The sequence below is a fragment of the Pyrgilauda ruficollis genome, unplaced genomic scaffold (assembly GCF_017590135.1).
Source record: "Pyrgilauda ruficollis isolate IOZ18807 unplaced genomic scaffold, ASM1759013v1 scaffold21, whole genome shotgun sequence".
NCBI classification, from domain to species: domain Eukaryota; kingdom Metazoa; phylum Chordata; class Aves; order Passeriformes; family Passeridae; genus Pyrgilauda; species Pyrgilauda ruficollis.
This window is the reverse complement of record NW_024520318.1, coordinates 9,439,418-9,461,525: the sequence shown is the minus strand read 5'-3', so window position 1 is coordinate 9,461,525 and position 22,108 is coordinate 9,439,418. Positions and strand designations below refer to the sequence as shown.

The 22,108-nt window shown below is 39.6% G+C and overlaps 1 protein-coding gene across 13 annotated transcripts in view; it reads left to right on the top strand.

Moving 5' to 3' along the window:
* Nucleotides 1-421: 421 nt before the first annotated feature.
* The window catches only part of LRCH3 (leucine rich repeats and calponin homology domain containing 3), a 60,228-nt gene continuing 38,541 nt past the window's right edge, over nt 422-22,108 (top strand). For 6 of the 13 annotated variants that reach the window (XM_041467741.1, XM_041467730.1, XM_041467732.1 and 3 more), the window contains exon 1: nt 424-687. In XM_041467741.1, the coding sequence (XP_041323675.1) occupies nt 477-687 (211 nt within the window). In that variant the 5' untranslated portion in view covers nt 424-476. Of the gene's footprint in view, nt 688-22,108 lie in introns of all 13 variants that reach the window. The other 7 variants (XM_041467731.1, XM_041467733.1, XM_041467728.1 and 4 more) reach the window with 3 other exon arrangements.

Sequence of the window (22,108 nt, the reverse complement as noted above, 5' to 3'; positions counted from 1 at the left end):
TCAGGGCAAGATGGCATTTACTAAGATGTAGCAAAGGGTGTGGCCTTCTAATGTAATCAATCCTTAAGTTAAAAAGCGTGAAGCAGTTGTTAGATTTCCCACTTAGCGGAGATCTGTGCGCTCTGCTCTTGTTTGCTGCTGGAACGGGCCCGACACCCAGCAGCTGTGAGCGACGCTCACCCAGAAACCATCCTGTGACATACCACCGTTGGCGGGAAAACTATAACTTTTAACAGTTCCAGCAGGTGTCCAGGCGTGTCCGGGGCGGCGCTCCCCTTGCACGCCGGCCGAGCCGAGCCGAGGCGGGCGGGAAGATCCGGCCCCGCGGCGAGGCTGGCCCGGCCCGGCCCGGACGGACGGACAGACGGACGGACGGACGCGGTGCCCGCGGGTCCCGGGGCCGCCGGGCGGCGGCCGCGCATGCGCCCCTGCCGCGCGCTCTGGCATGCGCTGTCCGGCCGGGCTGTGGCGGGGAAATGGCGGCGCCGGAGGGCGGCTCTGCCGCGATGCCCGCGGCTTGTCCCGCTCCGCCTGGTCCCTCGGCTCCCGGCTCCTGGAGCCGCTCCTTGGACCGAGCCCTGGAAGAAGCGGCGGTCAGCGGGACCCTCAGTTTGAGCGGCAGGAAGCTCCGGGACTATCCGCGGGCCAGCGCCGCCAACCACGATCTCAGCGACACCACCCAGGCTGGTGAGGGACCGGGCGTGAGGGGGGCGAGGCAGCGGGGAATGGGAGCGGGGGCTCTCGGGGGGTCGGGGCGTCCTGGCTGCCCTAGCAGCCCCTCGCTCAGCACTGAGTCTGAGGTGATCAATTTGCTGTCTCTTCGTTAAATTGAAGCTGGTTTCGCCTCCTCCCTTCGCTCTCCGATCTTCCTCTCCTCGGCTCTCGAGGCAGGATGGAGGAGCTGTGGCAGGGTTCTTCCTTTGCCTGTCTGATGAGATCTCTCCCATTTGTAGGGGTTTTTTTCTTTATCATCTCTGCTGTAAAATGTTTCCCTTATGGGGAACTGTTTTAAAGGGCGTTGTGAGGTTTTCCTCAGTATTGCTGCTCGCTGCTGTGGTTTTAGCTAGTGTTCTTACTCTGATACATCTGTACGTGAATGTGTGTATATACACATACGTGTGCACCCTCGCAATCTCTCATCTTGTCCTGCTGGCACGGGAAACCAACTTTCCAAGAAGGGCTGTCAGGTGTGTGTATGCTAAAGAAACTGGTTTTTATAAGCTTTTATGTTTCTTTTATTGTAATTTTTAACAGCCATAAGAAGATATGAAAGATACCATTAATATATTCACAGCCTTTTCTTTTTTTCTCCTGTATAACATGGATTTAAGGATATTAAAGATTGTTAGTTACTTTACAAGGTACAGTAAGCCTTAGGGCTTTTGTCCTCTCTATTCCTTAAATGTATTCATGAGAATAGACTTAAAAATGTATACTTTGACTGTAAGTACCATGATCACAAGTGGAAACACATCTGTGTTTGCATATTACTGTACTAACTAGAGAGGTGAGACTTGGGAAATGAGAGTTTGTGCAGATGTAGAAATCTTCTTAATACATGATGTAGATCAGATTTAGTTTATTTTGATTGTGCAGTTGTATAAGTGAAGTCAAAGTAACTTTAAAAGGTGTCAGCATGCCATCTGAAGCTTTGAAATCTAAACTTTTTAGTGTTATTTAGCTTAACAGCTTAGAAGTAAGCTTCCAATATCACTTTTTTCAAGTTGTCATGTTTGTTTGTAAGTGTGCTGGTTGCACTGTCGTTAAGTAATTCAAAATGGAAGATTCTTTAAAATTGTCTTGACTTCATACTCTGTCTTGTCACATCCTACTTATGCAAAAATCTGTCACTGACAAAATAAACACTCATGAAAAGTCAAGCAAACCTTGAGGCAACACTGGTTTGCTTGTCTTGAACACATCTACACATAGAAAACACTTCTTGTTGGAATATAAAATTTTGGGGTGTTTTTTGTTTCTTTTGTACAAGTGCAGTTGCACAATGACTGTGTAGTGGATTAATCTGTAAGCAAAGGCAGCATACACGTTTGTGAGGGGATTGGGCTTTTTGTTTATAACACTATTCATTTACTGTACTCTTAAACAATTTGTGGGAATTCTTGTTCCCACCAAGGTTCCCATCTATTGTGATGAATATTTGCATTGTAGTTGTTCAAGAAGCATTAAATGCTAATAAGCAGCAGTGCATGGCATACACTTTTGTGCATTTATCATCACAATGAACCTCAGAAAAAAGCTAGAACCGTTCTTAAGTTGTCAAAAGGAAAGTTTATTGAGTGTGTGTGGGGACACACGTTCTGTTTAAATTCTCTGTTTTGAAGGCTGCTGTGAATAACTTCATCTTGTGCTTTTTTTTTAGCATGGTCTGTTCTGTGACTTGTTTTTGTTTTTAGTAACTCTGAGCAGAATTCTGTTAATGGGAGGAGACTTAAAATTCTTTTGTATAGGACTAGCGGCAAATAATATGTTACAACGTATTTGTGTGTTAGGTGTTATAAACACTGAAAGTAAACACTTTAAACAACACCCCACACTTGGAAGACTCCCAACAGCTTTCCTACATGCTGTGCCACAGACTCCAAGCACATGCATGAGGTGCTGCGTCTCTGTGTTTCATAAAAATGACTGGAATTGCTCCCAAATTACAAATTAGTAACAAAACTGAAGATGAAACAACGATGTGCAAACCTTCCTCCTCATGTGGCTGAATAGACACCTCTCTGGTGTGAATCATGTACTGATGCAGCTCACTCCCATTCTTGTAGCAATAAAAGTAACTGCATGTCAGTGTAACCACATGGATGCTAACGCGGTGGGAATGAATCACATCCGTCATTAACGTAACTACCCTGCCGAGAAAGCAGGATCTCGCTGCCCCCAGCCCTGACAGAGCCCCTGGCCTTGCCTGGAAGCTGCTCTGAACGCAGGTGAACCAGCAGAGCGGGTCAGCAGGAACAGGGTGTCAGAGATCAGAGGTTTGATCAAGTTTAGTTGGATGCTCTGTGCGGATTTTGAGGTTGATGGTGGGTGATGTCAGCCATAAGGTGCATTTCCAGATGTTAAATCAATGTTAAATCACATTTTTTGGACCGTGTATGGGTTCAGATTTGACTAATACTAACCCTGATGCTCAAGCTGTAATAGCTTCTAGGTACCATTCTTAACCACTCCCTAAACTGTCACCAGAGCAGCAAAACCAGGTCATGTTTGCTGCACTTTATTTTTGAACTTTATAATACAGTATTTCTTGTAGGTGGAAAAAGTAAGTACCTCATTAATAATTTTCTTCAGTCCGTAAACTTGTCACTGAAAAGTGGATTTTCTAGTCCTGTGAGAGCCTTGGCTGCTTCTGGGCACTGCTGTCTTCCAGATGATGGAAACCCACGTGTGACTTTTTAAACCAAGATCAATGCTCAAGGTTACTCTCAGAACTGAGCATATAACTTCAGCAGGTAGTAAAGCAGTAGTGAGTTTCTAGTTGTTTTGTACTTTGACTGGAGTTAAGATCACCTTTAAAATCCAACTGAAGATGGAATAGTCTGGACAGCTTTGGCATGGATTAGCAGGAAGGCAACTCTGCAGTGTGTGATGCAGTCACCCATCTCATATTCTCATATGTGAGGGATGTGCAAGAAATGCAGTGTAGTAATAACTAATAACTTAGATACTGAAAGAGTATCTCATTCCTTTGTGTTCCTCCCTTACATCTTAATTGGACTTTTAGGAAGTGAGCAAGTTTACAAAGCTCATTGATGATGAAGAATGAGCAAGCTTCTTCATTATCAAATGAAGGATATGCTTTCATGCTTTTTATTTTTGTTTTCTTTCATACTTTCATTTAATGTTCATTATCTCTCCCCATTTTATCTGAGTTACAGCACATTTGTTCATTCCACTCATGTTCTTGACCATGGAATAGGGAAAAGAGGGGCTATAAACCACCTGAGTTAAATGTGAAAAGAAGCACAGTTGCATTTTGCCAGCATTAATGTAGATTCTGATGTCATTATTTGACAGCTTTCCCAGTGGCCTAAAGCATACATTGAGCAGAAAAGTTATTTGTCAAACCCTCCATGACAGCTGTAATTACTTAAACCACTCACTGTCTCAATTTTTAAAGGAGAAGATGGGAATATGTGGGTTTATGCAATAAAAGAAATGTCTGTTGTATGGAAATTGAGTAAGATAATTACATGCAGCTCACTATGTCTTGTTTCTGGAATATATTAGTAGTAAAAAAGGATAGAAGGACTCTGAACAGGAAGAATAAAATGGTCTGCTGTGCCTTTTCAATGGCTTTGCCAATAAGGCATCTCTGGAGTTTTATTCTTACTAATTCTCAATAGAAACGGTAAAATCTGATCATAGTGTCAGTACATTTTCTATATGCCAAGTGCTTGCATGCATCTAGAAGGGCTGCAGTGAGTATGTGAGTGTTGTGCACTAAAGGGTCTCACTGGTGTTTTTCATTCCTGCTAGAAGTTCAGTTGATACTGCCTAATGAAATGTAAAATGGCTTGAGAAGCACAGCATGGCTCAGACAGCACTGGCCCTGTCAGCCAAACATTTGTTCTTAAAGCCACAACGGCACAGTCAAAACCAGCCTAAAAGTATTTTTTTTAAATCTTTTTGGGTTACTGTATTTTGAATGTAAATTCATTGTTATCTTTAAGGTAACTTGGAAGGAATTTGGGATTATTGTTTGTTCAAATCTCAGACTATTTGCCACTGGAGTTTAGAGTTTTAAAATTAAATCCCAAAACCTAATATGTCAGTAGGGTCATTCAGATTCTTGTGATTGTATTTGTGTCCTTGTCTCTATCCTTACCAAAACCCAAAGAGAAATGCCCTGTCCAGAGGTTCTAGTAGCTGTAGGAGTGGGAAGGAGAGAGGATCACAACCCTTCCCCTGACTTTGGGACAGTAATCCAGCTTGTTCCATTCAGCTGCATTTTTTGATCTTAGCTCCTACTTGTGTCAGTCCTTGTTTAATTTGATTATTGCTCCCTTTTGGTTTTGTTTTTGTTATGTTTCTGTTATTTCTCGTGTGGTCTGTGTATAAATACTGGCAATTCTTGACCTAATGGAGTTGTGTGAGAGTGGTGCTTTGGTAAATTGCTAAACTGAGGTCAGTTCTCTAGCTTTTTTTTTTGGATGTGATGGGTTTGGATGGAGACCTGAGGACTGCAGTAATGCTCAACTGCTCTTTGCACACAGGAAGTCTTTTTGCCTCACGTTTTGTGGCAACTGGGAAAATGCAATCTGAGCTTGTAGCTTCTAATCCTTGTGGCAATAAAAGTAATACGTGATATTCAGAATGCCTTTGTTCAGTGAGTTTATCTCTTAAAACAAACAATTAAGTCCTACCATTAAATTTTACTACCAGTGAGTTCTTGTAAGTGGTGTTCTGTGCTATTACATGTGTTTCTAGTTACTTCCCTAGTCTTCCCCTTCCTTGACTCCATCATGATCAGATTTAATTTTTTTAATACTGTCCTGACTGCATATGCCCTTGTGGTTATATTTTTGGAGACAACTGTAGCTACATAAAAATAAAGAGGGTAGGGATTCATAGTTGAATATATTGAGCCCTCTAGTCACATGAAGTACAAATTAGAATTTAGGGAAAAAAGAATTTGTCTGTGTTTCTTTCACAATGTTTCCAGCCATGTTCTCCTGTGGTTGTACCTGTGTTTGGAGGGAGAAAATTTATCCTGGCTAAATACTCCCAGAAGGCCATCATAAATACACAGCCTAAGGTGATCCAAGTTCTGTGCTGATGCCAAAACGGGAAGAAGTTATGTCTTCATCTCCTGCTACACAGTCAACACCAGCAATCCCAGGGCCTTCATCTGGCTGAAAATCCAGCCAATAAGTACGTGTATCACATCCTGGGACAGCTCACAGGGTTTCACGTGCATCTGAGTGGCAGCAAATGGAAAGGATGGAAGCACTGCATGGATGATGGGAGTGAGAGGATCTGTTTTGCAGATGTGTAAGCTTAAATTGACTCGCACCAGTTATGAAACCACACCTTAGCTCTGTTTTGTAACCTTTTACCACTGACCTCCTGTAAATTTGCTAATCATTTTCTGTCAAACACTCTGCTGCCCTTTGACTCGGTGAGCGTAATATTTTTTTATTCTACAATATGGCTTATAGAGTTGAATTTCATTGAGTGGAACTTTACTACTGATAGGTTTGGCTCTTGTGCATCAGCTTGGCAAAATACATTGTTTTATACTGATGGTTCAAGTTTAGAATGCAGTAGATGTAATTAGTTTGTTCAGCAGAAGAACCAGCAGTATAGAATTAGTTACAACAAACACTGCAAATTATGTAGCATGTGTTAAAAATAAAATTACATGGTAGCTAACAAAAAGGCTATAACTCAATTCAAGGATTCTTCTCTCTGTAATAACTAATCAGGCTTGGATCTCATGGTTTCTGATGTTGGCCAAACAGCTTGAATGAATTGCAGTTGTGTATTCCTCTGAAGCCATGGGCTGTGCAGGGTGCTTCTTCATCTGCTGTGGCCCCCTCTCCAAAGTGGAGGGGTGGAAATCCATTCATGTTAGAGATATCATGTGGTTTGATTTATCAGTGCATCAGAGTTAAAAGTATTGCTTTAATTCCCTGAATTACAGATACTTAGAGAAGATGCAAAGGGTACAACATTGTGGTCTTTTCTTTACAGGACTGTTGTGCCTAAGATAGTGCTTCTGTATATGTGCAGGAAGAGGGTTTAATGTTCCAGCTTCAAGTCCCCAAAACTGTCCCAACAGTCCTTGGCTTCAGCCTCACTTACAATTCTACACTACAAACTTCTTCTTCCACTGACAGCCCACGTGTCTTTCTGGAGTGAGGAGTCTTTGTTCTCTTCTAGCTGATAATGTTACTGATTTGAAAGTTAAAGTATTTACACTCTTAGCCTTCTCCCAATGAGCTTCAGGCACTCCAAAAGGAGAATATACTGAAACCCCCCAACTTGCTATGCAGCCCAGGTGTTGGCTGCTGGAACATATGGTTTGTAACCATAATGTGCTCTGTGCAGAGGGCAGGAGGATTAGGGAGCATCTATTCAGTTCCACCCACCACCCCCACATTGTTCAGTGACCCATGTGAATTTTAGTCTCTTTATTCAGCTTATTGTTGAAACTTAGCTTTGAATACAGAAACGTGTTATTGTTGCCTAGGGCTTTTGGGTAGTGCTCCAGACTATTGAAAAGTTTTCAAACACTGTTTTTCATATAATCTCTGTGCAGTGAAGCATGGTAATGTTACTGCATTTTATTATATGTATGAAGCTTGGAATGGTACAAAGTTTGAAAGCATCTGTTGATTTGGGGTACCAAAATTTAAAATACTTAGTGACTGAACTTAAAGGCATTATTTTTAAGTGTAGCTTTTAATAAGTTCAGAAACCTTGGTGACTCCTTAGAAATACTGGGAATCAAGCCCAACAACTAGAAAAAATGTGATTAATTAATGTATTTTTGAAAGATTAGTTTAGAAAATTTGCTTAGTATTATGAAGGAAATATATGGCACTGACAGTATGCAATCTATTTTTCCAAAGCAGTGTTCACTACTTTCACGTTAACCATCCCTTTTTCTTTGTGTAATTCCATGGGTTTTTTCCCTCATGGTTTTTCAACAACACTCTCTTTTATAAGACTTTGACTGTGATCAGTCCTGATTCTTACAGTAATTTCATCTTGCCTGAAAAAGTCGATTTGAACAGAAAAAATTGGAAGAAGAATGAAAAGTGGTATGTGGTTTTTAAGTAAAGACATGGGGACAGTAGATATGCACAGGAAATGAGCAATTAAAGTTCTTTGGGCATCTCTGATGATAGACTTCATCATCCTTGTGCTTGATTGAGCCATGTTACCTAAGTTTTTAACAGAGTTTTCTCTTTACAAAATATCAGTGTGTTTTCCAGGTTGCTTTCCTGATGCTGAATTCTAAATTGCATCAGAGATGCACTCTGAATTCTCTAGAATGGTCAAGTGGAATAAAGCTGGCATCTGTGTGACTCCTCAGGACAGTTCAAACCTTTACATTCGTCTTAGGTGAGCCAGCAAGATAGCAGGAGGGTGTCATTCCCTGGAACCTGTTTGTAGGGTGGGATGCTGTTCTTCCAAGTTGTACAGATGTTTGAGGGCAGAGGTGATGGTCTGATCAGATCGTAGGTTCTGTGTTTGGATGTTCTGGGGGTGATTATGCTCACCAGGTGATTATGTTCTACGCAGGTTCCTCCCTGTGTTCATGTCATGTGTCTTGTTCCCAGCAATGTTTGTCATCTCAGTTCTGTCTCTTCTGCCCACATTTTTTTTCATCTCCTTTATCCTAACTTCCATGTCTTAACACTTTCTTCTTTTCTAGTTAATCTTGCCTGTCTCAAACACCTCTTATCACCAGCTCCAGTCTTCTCATTTGGTAGGAAATACCTTTTAAATCAAATCAGAAGGTTAATTTTAGGATGCTGCTGAGACAAGTAATAATTTGAACATGCTTAACTCATGATTACTATTACTTATGTCACATATATTACCCTTTAGTTCAGTCATAGACCAAGGCTTCTACTGGTCTTTGAGCTGGTGTCAGTCGCACTGTTCTCAGGGACTGAGAGTCATTGAGCACAATAATAGCAGGACAATCAGGATAATTAGGAGCTTGTCATTACACTGGTCCCAAGCTCAGCTATGGAATAAATGTTTTTGTAGAGGGCCACGACTGAATGTGGTTGTGAGCCATAAAATATCTGCTATTTCCTTTCATTCTGCTGGCTTGCAAAGGACTGGAGAGATTTGTGCTTAGCAAGGTAGAAAATTATCTTTGTAACCCATCTATGCTAAAACAGCAGGTCATCCAATGGAGCTGTAAACTTATTGCAAATATTCAGTTGTTAAATATTCATGGCTCTGTTCTGCTGGGTGCAAATTGTGTCGCATCATTCAGGGATGGCTGTATGTCAGAAGATTGTTATAATTACCATTAAAAGTTAGTGTGGAAATCCCAGGAGCTTCACTGTTGGTAAGAGTTCTCAAACTTTCACTGGTGATTAGCTCAGAGCTGGTGTTGTCGTTCTGAGCATGATGAAGGAAATCACACACACACATTTCTAGTGCTCGTGATTTGGCTGTGAATTATGTAACTGAGTAATACAGATGTGATATTTTAAACATCTGTCATCTCTGTTTTCACAAATACAGTAAAGTGAGAAATGCATCTGTTAGGTTCTTTTATCAGCATCATTGCACTGCAGTTTCTGTTCACAGCCCTTGTATTGCCCTGTAGTGGTTAAGAAATAAGTCTGTGGAAATTCCATTTGAAAAACATGTTATCAGTTTGAAACCAGACTGCTTAAGTAGCTTTCCACATATAGATAAAATTAAATACTATTCAGTTCATATTCCTTTCACTTAAAATGCATTTTTCTTCTTTGGATGCATAAAACAAAAGGTAAAACTACAGATTTTCATTAATAATGCAGTTGTTCCAGTGCTGCCAGATTTGCAGTGTATAAATAGAAGAAAAACTTTTTAACAGTTTTAATAATGACTGTAATTGTTTCTGTCTAATTAGATTTTCAGACTGAAATGTGTTTTTTTTTTTTTTAACTAACTTTGGCTGTATTCTTGCCATATGATACAGTTCTTTTCATTTCTTAACCATGCTGAAAATGTTATAAATAGAAGGGTTTTTAGAAGCATGCATTGCAAGCTGTATGAGGGGATTCTGGGACAACTCAAATGAGGTGCTGTTCCTTCTGTTTTGGGGATGGGGTTTCCTCTCCTAGTGCATGTCTGCAGCACATGTCCCTAGGGCTCTCTCAGTATAGGAAGGAGAAATGTGTCTGGTACCTGACAGTTGTTAGGGATAACAAAAGCAAACAAACAAACACAAAGACCTGAGTAGAGCCCTGAGATTTTCTGTTCTCCAGGCTGTGGGCTGCCTGCCACTTCACCCTTGGAAAAGCACTTTGTACTTCTGTTTTCCTCAGCTGGAGGTGTCTCAATCTGCTGAGCACTAGTGTCTGTTTTTTAATCATATTAGAAGAAAGTGTGTTCATATTTATAGTATGCTTTTTAGATTTGCCTGTTCTATTTCTATTCTGATTTGGACCCTAAAGAAATCCTCCTATCACTGCATTTCCCAACTCTTTGTATCTTGCTTTCTCTATTTCATGTGGCACATTGTGCTTCCTTCCTGTGTGCCCCACAACATCCTTATGTCAGAGGCATTTAGAGAAGAACTTGTTTGCTCTATTGTTTTACTTCTCAGGCAAAAGCATGTCATTTTAAAGCTGGAAAGCATAGTTTGTGCTCCATGAAGAGAGGAGCTAAAAAGAAATTGTGACATCCATCTGATGTGGAGGACTTTTTTTAATCTCCTTTCAAGTTTTGTATGGCATATAAAGGAATTCATTGAAACAGGTTTTTCATATGCCTTTGTATCTTATTTCCATGCCAGATGATTTGAAGTTCTGTGACTACATTGCATAATATCATAAAATTGCATGTTGTGCAGAAGAATCATTTTGAGTGTAATGTTGATATTCATTTTTAAAGGCAATGTCAAACTCCAGTGGCAAACTTTGATTACCAAAGTTTTTTGTCAGTTTATGGCAACTTATGATCCTGCCACTCTTGCTGTCGTACTCTGTACCAGTGAAATGCAGTACTCTCCATTTCTTTTACTCAGTATTTCTTGTCACAGTTACAACAGTTGTTTCTTGCTTCGCTGTAGGCGCTGTTTAAATAAAAAATTCTTGTTTGTTGAATACTATCACGAGAAATGCAAACTAAAATATTTTTATTTTCAAATATAGGTTGAGGTGAGACTTTTCACATTTCTCATTCTTTCTTTATAGTGGCCAGGGAGTTTTACTTCTGTTAGAAGTACAGATGCATTTCTGTGCCTCTGATGATCTCAGGATATTGTGCTTACAGTAATTAACTCAATATTATTTTCAGGGCAAGATAAGTACTCTGTACTGCCACTATTGTTAGTGCTTTATCATAAGGGGTTTTTTTTATGTAACTTCAAATATCCTGCTTGACTCACATTTTCATACCCTTGTTTCTTTTTTTTTTTTTATGCTTATCACTTCCATATTTATCCTGAAGTTAGATGAACCTTTTAATACTGTACTATGTTTATTATATTGTTCAAATATTGCATATCAGGGCCTATTATTTTCAGTGTATAATCAGCCCTTCCAGTTTGCTGTGTGTGGTTCAATGGCTTATTTGCTATTCAGTGAATATCAAATCTGTAGTTTCTTTGCTGCATCAAAGCCCTTCTCTCTTATCTCCCCACAGCCTGTGTAGACTTTAAGAAGTTGTTAAAGCCAAATTATTTGCATTAATCTATTGACTAAAATCCAGGGAGTGATTTTTGCATTGGGACTGTTTTCTGATGTTTGGGGTTAGATTTCTTTGGGATTTTTTTTGCAGTCTCTGACTATTCATTTGCCTCGTGTTCACCCGAATTGGAGGCTATTGGCCCTCTTTGTACCTGTTATCCTAATGAGGTTTTGGGAAAAGTAAGTGGATTGAATAAATATCAAATGTATGTTTTAACAATGCTCATAATTTTTGATAGGAAAAAATAATAGATGGATCCAAAGGTTTGCACATGAACTTACAATCTGGCAATAGTTTTAGCTCAATTTTCAAAGTTTTTATGTGTTTTGCTTTAAACTGATGTTTCTAAAATTTGATTTTTTTTAGTTGGGTAATTCCTTTTGTACTTGAAGGAACTTTATCTAAGGGGCTGGGGGGATGAGTTCATTTACTGCACACTTCCCCTCACTGCTAACTTTGTGAAGCAGTCTTGGAAAATGAAACCCTGTTCTGCTGGAACTCAGTCAAGTATTTCAGGAGCAGCGGGCAGAAGGCAGTGTCGTGTTGCCGGGGAGCAGTGAATGCTCTCACACATCTCGAGTGTCTGCCTGTGAGGGGTGAGGCGCTTTCTCTGTTACTTGGAGATTTTTCCACTTAAAATTCTTACATGCTTTCAAATGAACACTTTTTAAATTACAGTTTTATATACATGAACAGCTAAAAACAGCAGTTGAAATAGTCATTATGAAATAGAATAATAGAGATCTCTGGAAGTGGAATTCTCATCGTTGTTGTGCAGTGTGGGCAGTGGCTGCACAGCTTCTCTTCTGTGGCTCAGTGTTTGTCAAGAATTCTCCTAGCAAGGCAAAAAGCTTTCATTTTCCTCAGTTTTCACTGAGCTGGTATAGATAAAAGTTGTCACACACAGAAAACTGTTTCACTGAAGGACCTGGAGGGATAGAATCAACTAGCCAAAAATTTTCAAAGTGATTACTGCAGTTTGATATTAATTTTCATGACAGTTTCTTAAGAGCAATGTTTACTGTTAAACCTCAACTTAAGCATTTCCCTGAAAAGGAATCGGTTTGGCTTGGATTTGAAAAAAAAAAAAAATTCATTTGTGGTCAGATGAGTTTGGATTTTGTTTTATAAAATGTGTTTGCTTCCAGCATTCATAACGTTAATTTCATTTTGTGAAAGAAGTGCATACAATTCACCTCAAATACTAACTGGAGAATGTAACAATCATTTTGATAGCCTTGCTACTAGTTTCTAGCAAGCTTAGGGTTTGTTTTTTTTAAGAAAGTGAAGATGAATGAAATGGTGACCTCCAGTCCTATAGCCCTTGATCCCTGGTAATGTCTCCATGGTGTGTTCTTGACTGACGGTGACTTTTATGGTTTCCAGATTAAAAATTTATTTCATATTTTAAACATATATTGGCAATTGCTGCCATTTGTCTCCTCATTTGGCTGTTCCCTCTGATAAGGGATATTTTCCATGCATATCCTATACTGTTGTTTTATTCCTTGACACTAAAATGGCTTGTACTGCACAGATGACTTTGTAAGACTCCAGCTCTCCTTCTAGAATTCTGGCAATAATTGTCCTATTGAAATTGAAACACTGCTGTGTAAAGCGTACAGGCTTTTTTTGTTAGGGATGATGTCAGCATGAGAGATGGCCTCAAGGAGCCATTAAAAGAACATAAGACTTTTGACTGTTGGACTTCATTGACTTTTCTCCTCAGTAAAATACATTTCTGCAGAAGATGGATCAGTGTCTGCAGTGGTATGAGATGTATTTGTTGACTTTATTGTGTAGTCTGATGAAGCTGTATCTCAGTGCCATAAATACAGAGGCACTCTATTAAGAGTGTCAAAGAAATGCAGTAATAAGAGGCATAAAATTTTATAGAAATGCTTGCCTTTCTCTGAAAGTAATTGGCCTTTTTATGTGAAATTACTCACTTTGCTTTTTAGGACCTTTGAATTTTCAGTTCTGGTTTGTTTCTAACTCTTCCCTTAAGACATTTTTCAGTGTATTCACAGCTAGCATTTTTTTTTCTTTATTGTCTGTCCATCTATTGCAGACTTTGTTCTGTCATTCTATTTAAACTGTTGTGGAAAAAAAGGACTATAGGAATACATTTTGAACTGACAGTGAAATATATAGGGGGAATATGCAGAATCAATGTGACAATAGGTAAATAGCAGCTGTTATATTAGCTGACATATTTATATGTGAAAATGCTTGTAGATGGAGAATTTTATGTCCAGTATTAAGACGAATTGAAGCTTTTAGTAAAATAAATAGATGAATGGTTCAGCCCTTGCTCTGGAGGTGGCAGCCTGCACTGTGTCCTATAGTGAACTTTATTTTTGAATACAACTTACCATGATGTGAGGACAAGCATAACAACATTAGCAAACTTTTAATTAAAAACAAGATAAAAAATATGTATTAAGTGACTTGACTTTCAAATTCAACATTTCAACTCAAGCCTGCAAAAGAATGTCTTCAGCCAAACTTTTTTGCAGCCCTTTGCCACATTTGTTCCTGTTTCTGCCCAGCAGCTCAACTCCCCTCTGCACAACAAACCAGATCGCTAAGAACAAGTTGCTGTAAGTGATGAACTGACAGCCAGGTTAGTTCTGCCCCTGTGGACATGACAAGTTATACTCAAGTCTTGAGCCGTCAGTTGTCTTGAAGTGTTCATGGGAAAGTGAAGAGATGTCAAAGAAAATGAGGAATTGTTTCCTGATTGGGAGAGTCCATAGAAGGGAGGTATGTTGATGTTTTTGGTAGGAGTATGTTCATATACTGGTATTTATTCTCCATAGTCCTGAGTGTGAGAACTGAGAGAAGCAGATGTCCTAGATAAAAACAGATGATGAAGAAATACAGAAGAGGTAAATTTTGGTTTTTGTATGCTGAGAATCAAAGCAGCAAATCTGAACCATGTAATGATTTTAAGTGATTGTGTTGCAGTGAGACATTTACAAAACAAGATTAGTCTCCTTTGTTTTAGCCAAGATGGTTGCATAATGCTACAAGAACTTGGAATGCTTAAGTCATGAAGACTTTGATCTGATTCAATTCAAAGTAATGTCAACTTAGAAAATCCTGATGAAAGATTTTCTTTCAAAAGTTGTTTTCTTACTTCTCCTTTTCTCAATTCCTTGTTAAGGCAAGACTTCAACTTATTTGTCAATGTGCTGATTACAGCTAATTTAAGGAAACTGCTGCCAAAGGAAGTCACTGCCCTCATATATCCACTAGAGAGACAGTTCATGTAAGTCCTCCCCAAGTTAGCTTCAGGCAAATTTTGCAAGAGTAGTTTTAACAGCTTCAAAAATCATGTGAGCTAACTTGATGGTTTTTCTGCCTGATGTGAATTGGGAAATGCTCACACAAGCATTGCAGAATTAGTAGCTTACAGCAAAGGGCTGGTAGGGAGGACCCGAGAGAGGGGATAATTTTAAACTAGTAAAGTTGGATCCCAGAGGGTGGGGATCTTCAGGGCTTTCAGATGTCATTAAACTGTCTTTGTTATACTGTATAAAAGACTGGACATGAGGGTTTCATGCTATGATTTGACTTTTTTGTTTTTCTTTTTTAGTTTTAAATCAACAAGGAGTAGGTTTGGGGCAAACCCAAACAGGTTCTTTTAAACCAGTTTTATCAATGGAAGGGTGTAGGCTGCCATACCAGCTTTGTAGGTGTAGTCCAAAGGCTGCTTTTCTTGGAGATAAATACTGTGTCTATGTATGTTCTGCATAAAAAAAGCAGAGGTGCCTGCACTGCAGCTGGACAATGAGGAGCTGAGCTTCCCTGATTTAACTGGCCTTGGTGAGCTGGAGACTCCAGTTCATTCACTCAGTGATAGATCTTTTGCAAAGTTGCTTCTCCAACTTCCAATTAGTTTTAGAGCTGTTTGAAAGAGAAGCATGATTATGCTGTTGGGTGAGTGCCAAGTTTAGTGAGGAAAGGGAATGAAATTGCTAGAAGAGAGAAGACTGGGGGGCTGTCAGTGGGAAGTTGGAAGTAGAGCACATGTAAAAACTTCTTTAACCGCAAACCGCATGTGAAGGGGTTAGAATTAATTCTGGTATTCAGACATGGATAAACAGTTGCACTTTGCATCATCTCTGCTGCAGCAGTACATGAGTTGCAGTTTGTAGTCTGTCTGTAATCTGTCCTGTTGTTTACTGGCCAGTCATAAGGCCCAGCTGGCAGGTCACCTGACTTCCTTCTGCCTCCCTTTTAAAGCTACTGAAAATCTGTCCCTGCTCATCTGAAAAGTGGTTTCATCTCACTCTCAAAGTGTTTGCTTGGCTCCACTGTGTGCCATCCTTAAAATACCATGGTGTGTACACAAGGACTTAGCATGCTTTGTACTGAGGTACGTGTCCATAATGAGCAAAACTTGGGTATAAATCCCTGATCACATTCCTGTATTTGCTACTCTGAAAAGACCTGTTTTATTAGAAATGTTTGTGAGTTAAGGAATAAAAAAAAAAAAAAAAAAAAGGGGTTTTAAGAGAGTTTTAAAAAGGGCTGTTTCATGGTTGTTGTTATTAACCAGGTAGTCCAAATCCCAGGTATTGCCAGAAGTCCTGATGTTCTTCAATACTCATAAAGCCACACTGTCGTCCTCTCCCTTGTGTTGATGTCAGAGATTACTCAACTGCAGCAGGAACTGGATCATGCCTCAGAAGGGCTGAAGACTATTTGTGGCTTTGGTTTTTTTCACGATTTGTTCTCATTAATGAGACCCAACTGGCAGTGTGGCTGCGCAGGCAGGAATGCTGGTGCAAGGGAGAGGATGGGAACACTTGGCCAGTAAGGAGTTGCTCTGTGGCTTCAAGTGGCTCACTGTGAAGGCAGGGTCTGCATTGAATAAGGAATAAACAATAGCTGACATAACAGTTTGATCCATTCAGGCTACAGATTTTTCTGCTCTAGAGCCAATTAGAGGAAAAGCAAATGGAGTTGTTGGAATATGAAACTTTTCAGTTCCTGCAGGGACTGGAGCTTGTCACTCTTGCTTGCCCTCCAGTAGACACACAAGAACAACTATGCAATGGTGTTCTATAGTTGTCACTGTTTTGGGTTTTTTTGTTTGTTTTAATAAACAAACAATATTTTTCCTTGCAAAAGGAAAATGAAATCATTTTGCAGAGGAAGTGGCATTGTATTTGAAGTTGTTACTCTTGTTAGGATGTTTATCCTCTTCTTGCAGTACTCAGGTGGTTCTGCTCTAGTGAGACATCATGCTTTCCTTGGAAATGTGCTTTATTTTCACTGGTCATACAGCAGCTTACATTAAGGGCAGGACTGTAATATGTGTTTGTGTTTAGTCAGTGTTTTTTTATGGTGGCACCTGTGAGGTTTTCCTTCATATCTAAAAGAGAAAGCTAAACTACAGCAAATATGCATTAAAATCATGTGAAGAGAAAAAAGGGAAGGCGAATGGGAGTTGGTGTTTAGAATCTTCTGTTTTCCTCTTTGATCCCAGGTATGATTGAGTTTTCTTACTTAGTATAATTAAAGTTCTTACAGATATCTGTATAGAGATTCTTCTAGTCTTAAGAGCAAATGGTGAATGTTGCAGAGACTAGGCCAGGTAAGAGGGTTGTACTTGCTTAATTTTATTTTTTTTCAATATGATGTGTTTTAACAGAAAAGAGTTGCTAAAAAAGCCTAGTGTAGTCCAAGTAACTTGGAAGCCAGATTCTGCAAATCTCCTGTGTGTGACTGTTCTTAAAAGCTTCTGAATTAGAAAACAAAAAAGCCAGCCGGGTTTTATCAGTAATCTGGGTGTTGAAGTGAAAAAAAAGGTAAAGGCTTTGGCCATAGTTCTCACTTGATTAAACTTCAAGCAGGGGATTTTGTGGGAGTTCTTCAGAGAAGTGAGGGGTTTTCTTGTTTTTTAAAAGCTTTGGCAAGAAGCTTTGTTACTTGTATTGAATATTCCAAAATAAAACTGTAGCCAGAGGAAATAGCATCTGTGAAACTTTGATTCACACATGTGAAACTTGACAATGATTTGGCAGTGATTTGAAGCAGGTTTTATAAAGGACAGTTAAGCAGCCTTGGTTAAAAGCTACGAACCTTGTCTTCAGCACTCAGGCCAATCCAGAGGGCCCATTTCAGTGTGATGTGTAATCTTCTATTTGCGTTTCATGTTAAGCAGTGAGTTCTCAGGTTGGTGGAACAAGTTTTGATGGTCATTCTGCATTCCAAATGTAGCACCACCAAGTCAACATTTGGAAGAAATCACTAACCTTTGCCTTGTTTTCTGGAATTGCAGAAATCACAGCCTGTGCATGGTGCCAAAAGCAGCAGGTTGGAGATTCTCAGTTATAAACTGTGGAAATGGTTAAAGTGCAGTTTAATGCTGCTGGTGCTGTTGCTAAGCAGGAATGTGATCATGCATATCAAGCATGGATCTGCTGAGAATTGAAATGTGATAAGTGTATCAAGGATGGATCACGTCTGAACTTAATCTTCCTTCATGAAATGCTGGAAATTGAAACTGGAAATTCCATATTTTATTAGAGGACTACAGAAATAATGCAGGTGAAAACAGTCTTTGTTACATCTGTTCTGTGGGCACTCTGGCTTGGACAGTGGGGCTGTCCTTGACAGTTTACCTGGGGAAAACACAGAAGGAACAAATGCATTTTGGTTCAGTAAATCCCACCTTAATTAGATTTACCTTAATTAGTTTACATGAACGGTATCTTGATGTCTGGGGAAATAATTAGGAAAGGTTCAGGTTTGACAGGGCTGTCAGGTAGAAGGTGAGTCAGGAGATGACACTTTTGAGGTTTGTTTTAAATTAGGGTTAGCAGAAGTGGTATTCTTCACAGCAGGCAGGAAGAGGTAAAGTCATCCCTCCTGTGTCAGGAAATCCTCCAGGTGTGAAATGAAGCTTGAAGGATGCCAACATTTTCAATGTTTAGAAAGAAAAACACTGCCAGTAACTGAGTGCAGGGACCAACATCATCACAAGTATATCACAGAGGTATTCTCTTATGATGATTTCTAGTTTTCTTTTGCAAGAAAAGTCAGTACTATAATACCAGTAGCTCATCTGCCTGGGGCTATGCTTTCAGTATATTAATTTTCTCTTTAGTAGCTTTATGGGAGTGTTTCCTAAAAGTCAACAGAATCACAAGGATTGTTGCTCTTAGGTTATCAAGTTCTGAAGTGTTTGAGAAATGGAAAAAAAAAATTCATAAAACCAGGATAAAGATATGTGCATTTATTTGGCTAAGAGAATGAGTGACAAGCTGGAGGTGGAGCTGAGGTTTGTATAACAATGTGCCTCAAATCCACTTGGAATGTTGTTGTTCTAATAGAGTTGATTCTAAATGTCAGCATTGAGCAATCAGATGGCATCAAGTTCCTCAAAAGATGGTTTTAGTGACATTATCTGAGAGGTGGCTGTGCCTAAGCAGTCACTTTCCAGGGAGCAGTAGCTGTAAATGAGCTGTTCTAGTGAGTTGCTTTCCATATTATCAAGACTACGTCACCCAATTCTAGGATATTCTCCAGTGCAATGGTGATTTTATTGTTATCAGCGTGAAAGTGTGGAGTTTGCTTCTGGTCTTTAAGTTGTGTATGTGGGAGGGAAAAAAAAAAAAAGGCTGTTTACACACTTCCGGATTCTGGTATTTCTTCTTAAACAGCTGCACCTTCTCCTAAAGCAGTTAGTGCTGCCTTTTGCCTTCTGTCACTATACTGGCTGTCAGCCTCCTGGTCCTTGATTGGCTGCTTTAATTATTCATAAGAAAATATATTTTCCTCTGTCAGCTGCAAGCTCATATGTCTTAGATTTGTCTGTTATTAAAGAAAACCATGAATGTGCTTTCAAGCTACAACACATGTCTCATAGTTTTGGGGAAAAAAAGAACATTTGCTTGCCATAAAAATGAAGTAATTCTAGCCGAGGGCAGTCTGTAGCCACCAGTGTCACCACTGAGATTCAGATCAATTCACAGATACCTGGGTTGTTGCATCACTGCAGCAAGTTCATGGCTGACATCACACAGCTGCAGAGGGACTGTTCTGGAGCCATGTTACATCATGGGTGGGAGCCCACAGCTGACAGCGCCACAATCTCTCATCCATTGTTGCCAGCAGGTGTTGTGGCGATTGCAGACGTTTGGTTTTGAATAGACAGCCAAAATCTGGGCTTTGCTGCTTTAAATTAAAAAAAAATAAAAATTGAAACTATGTGGGGAGCATGTGCAGGTCTCTGATGACAAAAGGCAGATTTTTATTAACAAAATTTTGTATCAAAGCCCAGGTCTAGAGTGTCTGCCTTTGTCGTAGTTAATTGGAATGAGAGCAGAAGCTGTATTCCATCACAGCAGGATTAATGGACTGATCCCATCAGCATCTCGTGATGAGTTGGAATTCACCAGCACCCAGCTGGTCTGAGTGCCAGCAGCAGTTGAGCTGCAGCTCCCTCTCTTTGTAGTGTAGGTAGTGGGTGTCCCATACGTTGAACAATGCATCTTTGTGCGTCACTGATTGTGCTTTGGAGGCAAAATTTGTGTTACAGCTGAAGTTAAAAATGCGTGAACACAGACCTGCCAATGTTTAATGTTAGAGGAACATCCTTTGAGCAGGAGGAGTTTGCATATAATGCCAAATGATGCAATTTGAAGCACAGTGTATCTCTAGTCACATTTAACATTGGGTTTGCTGGCTTTCTCCACAGAATCCTAATTAAGATGGAAAAGGTCAGTGATCTGACTCTGCTCTGTGATTTCATTTTGTATCTGTACTGTTGGCTTTTTTATCTTTCACGAAGAGCTTAGTTCCAAAGAATGCTTCCTCTTTGCCAAAATTCCACATGATCTTGCCTTCAAGGAAACACATCCATTTTTAGTAAACTAGGAGAGCCTTTTTTTTTTTTTTTTTTAAAAGAAGATTTCTGGTAACAGTGATTTTAGCCCATGAAATTTAAATGAAATACCTTAGTTTTTTCCGTTACCTCACTTACACTTTCTCTTTTGAGAAAAACACCAGCTAGAGCTGTGCTGCTGGGCAGCAAATATGTGAATATATAACCAGTCACTGGAATGCTTTTGTTATCTTCTGGGTTTTGTTATAACTGTGCCTCTCTTTCAGGTGTTTTGAGGAAGGTGATGGGCAGAGGATGGAATTGCTGAATTGTTTCATGCAGTGACTGCTGTACTCTGCCCTATTTCTGGTCACATTTAGGGTCTCCTTTTCTGGCATGGGAGAGGATTCCAGAGAAATTGAACAAAATAAAAAATGTCACTGAATCTTAGGAGTGCTGTGTTCTGCACTTTAGGAAATTTAAATACTTACTGAAGGTTTGGGGGGGACAAAGCAAGGATTGCAAATAAGCAAAAACAGTTCTTGAATTTGCAGAAACAGAATTCACACTGTATTTTGTCATATGTTGCTTCTGTCTAATTCTCTACTCAATTCTCAACTCTTGTTTTAGCTTAGTTGTTATTTTCCTACTGCTTGCCTGTTTTTATGGTCCTGGCCAGCCCTCCCTCTTGGCTCCCCCCTTTGGGCACATGAAATCACAGATGCTGTGTACAAGACAGCATTCTCTCGGCCATCATGAATAAAAATGCTCTAAACTTATTAACCAAACTTGTAACTGGTTAGACCCATTTTTGAATGATTTAAGAGACTATACTGCAGCATCAAAATTCAGCTGATTTAATCTGTTTCCCACTGAATGTCTACTGCTAAATAGAAATGCCAAGTTTTAAAAATCACTGTAGATTGAGAGAAGTCTGGAAAAACCTATTCATTGGTGCTAACTAGCTTTGGTGTCTCTTTCCTATCACACTCTGAGCTCATTTGTTGCTTAAAAAAATGTATTTTCATTTCTTCATGCCTGGTGTTATTTTTGCAGGGAGTTGTTTCTGTAGCAATACTAAATCATAGTTCAGAGCATGTGAAGTTCTTGACTAATTCATGCCTTATGGTCTGCACAATATGTAAAAAATAGTTTTTAGATGTTCTTTGGTAAGGTAAAGTGAAACAAAAAGCAAATGAGAATTCTCATATTTGTGGTTAAACCCTTTCCAAAACAGAGTAGAAAGAAACTTTTTGTCACTTTTCTGCCAGAAAATAGGGCTCACTACTTGGGATGCCTGTTTCTCTATTAAAATGGGTAGAATTCAGACTGCCTTTGGCAGCACAGCTGTGTGAAAGAGGGATAAAGCTGTGAGCTGAAGGATGCTGCTATGTTGTGAGAGAAGTGGTGGAATTCAGAAACTTTTACACCTTATATCTAAACCAGTGTTGTAATAATTCTTCAAATAGATGGTTAAACATCCAGTCAATGTGAGAAATAAGTATTTTTTCTAAATTACTCTTGCTTGTTTCTTGTCTTCTCTGAAATAATTTGCATTTTTCTCTCTTTCTTGCATGGTAACATACAATTGTATTGTGAAACCTCATACCAAGTTGTGTGGATGGTAAATAATTCCAATGTGGCTAGCTGCACTTGATAGAAATATTTCAGGATACATGACTTATGTTGGGACAGTATGATTGAAAACCTCTCTTCTCCTGTTTTACAACAGTGTTGGCACACAGAGATCCCACTAGGAATGTCACAATTTTGGGCACCATTGTAGCACAGCACTAAAACTCTCCTTTACATCTGTTGCAGCTTTACAACTTGGAGGGGAGGGCCGGAGTCTGCTGTCATTTTCACTAAATC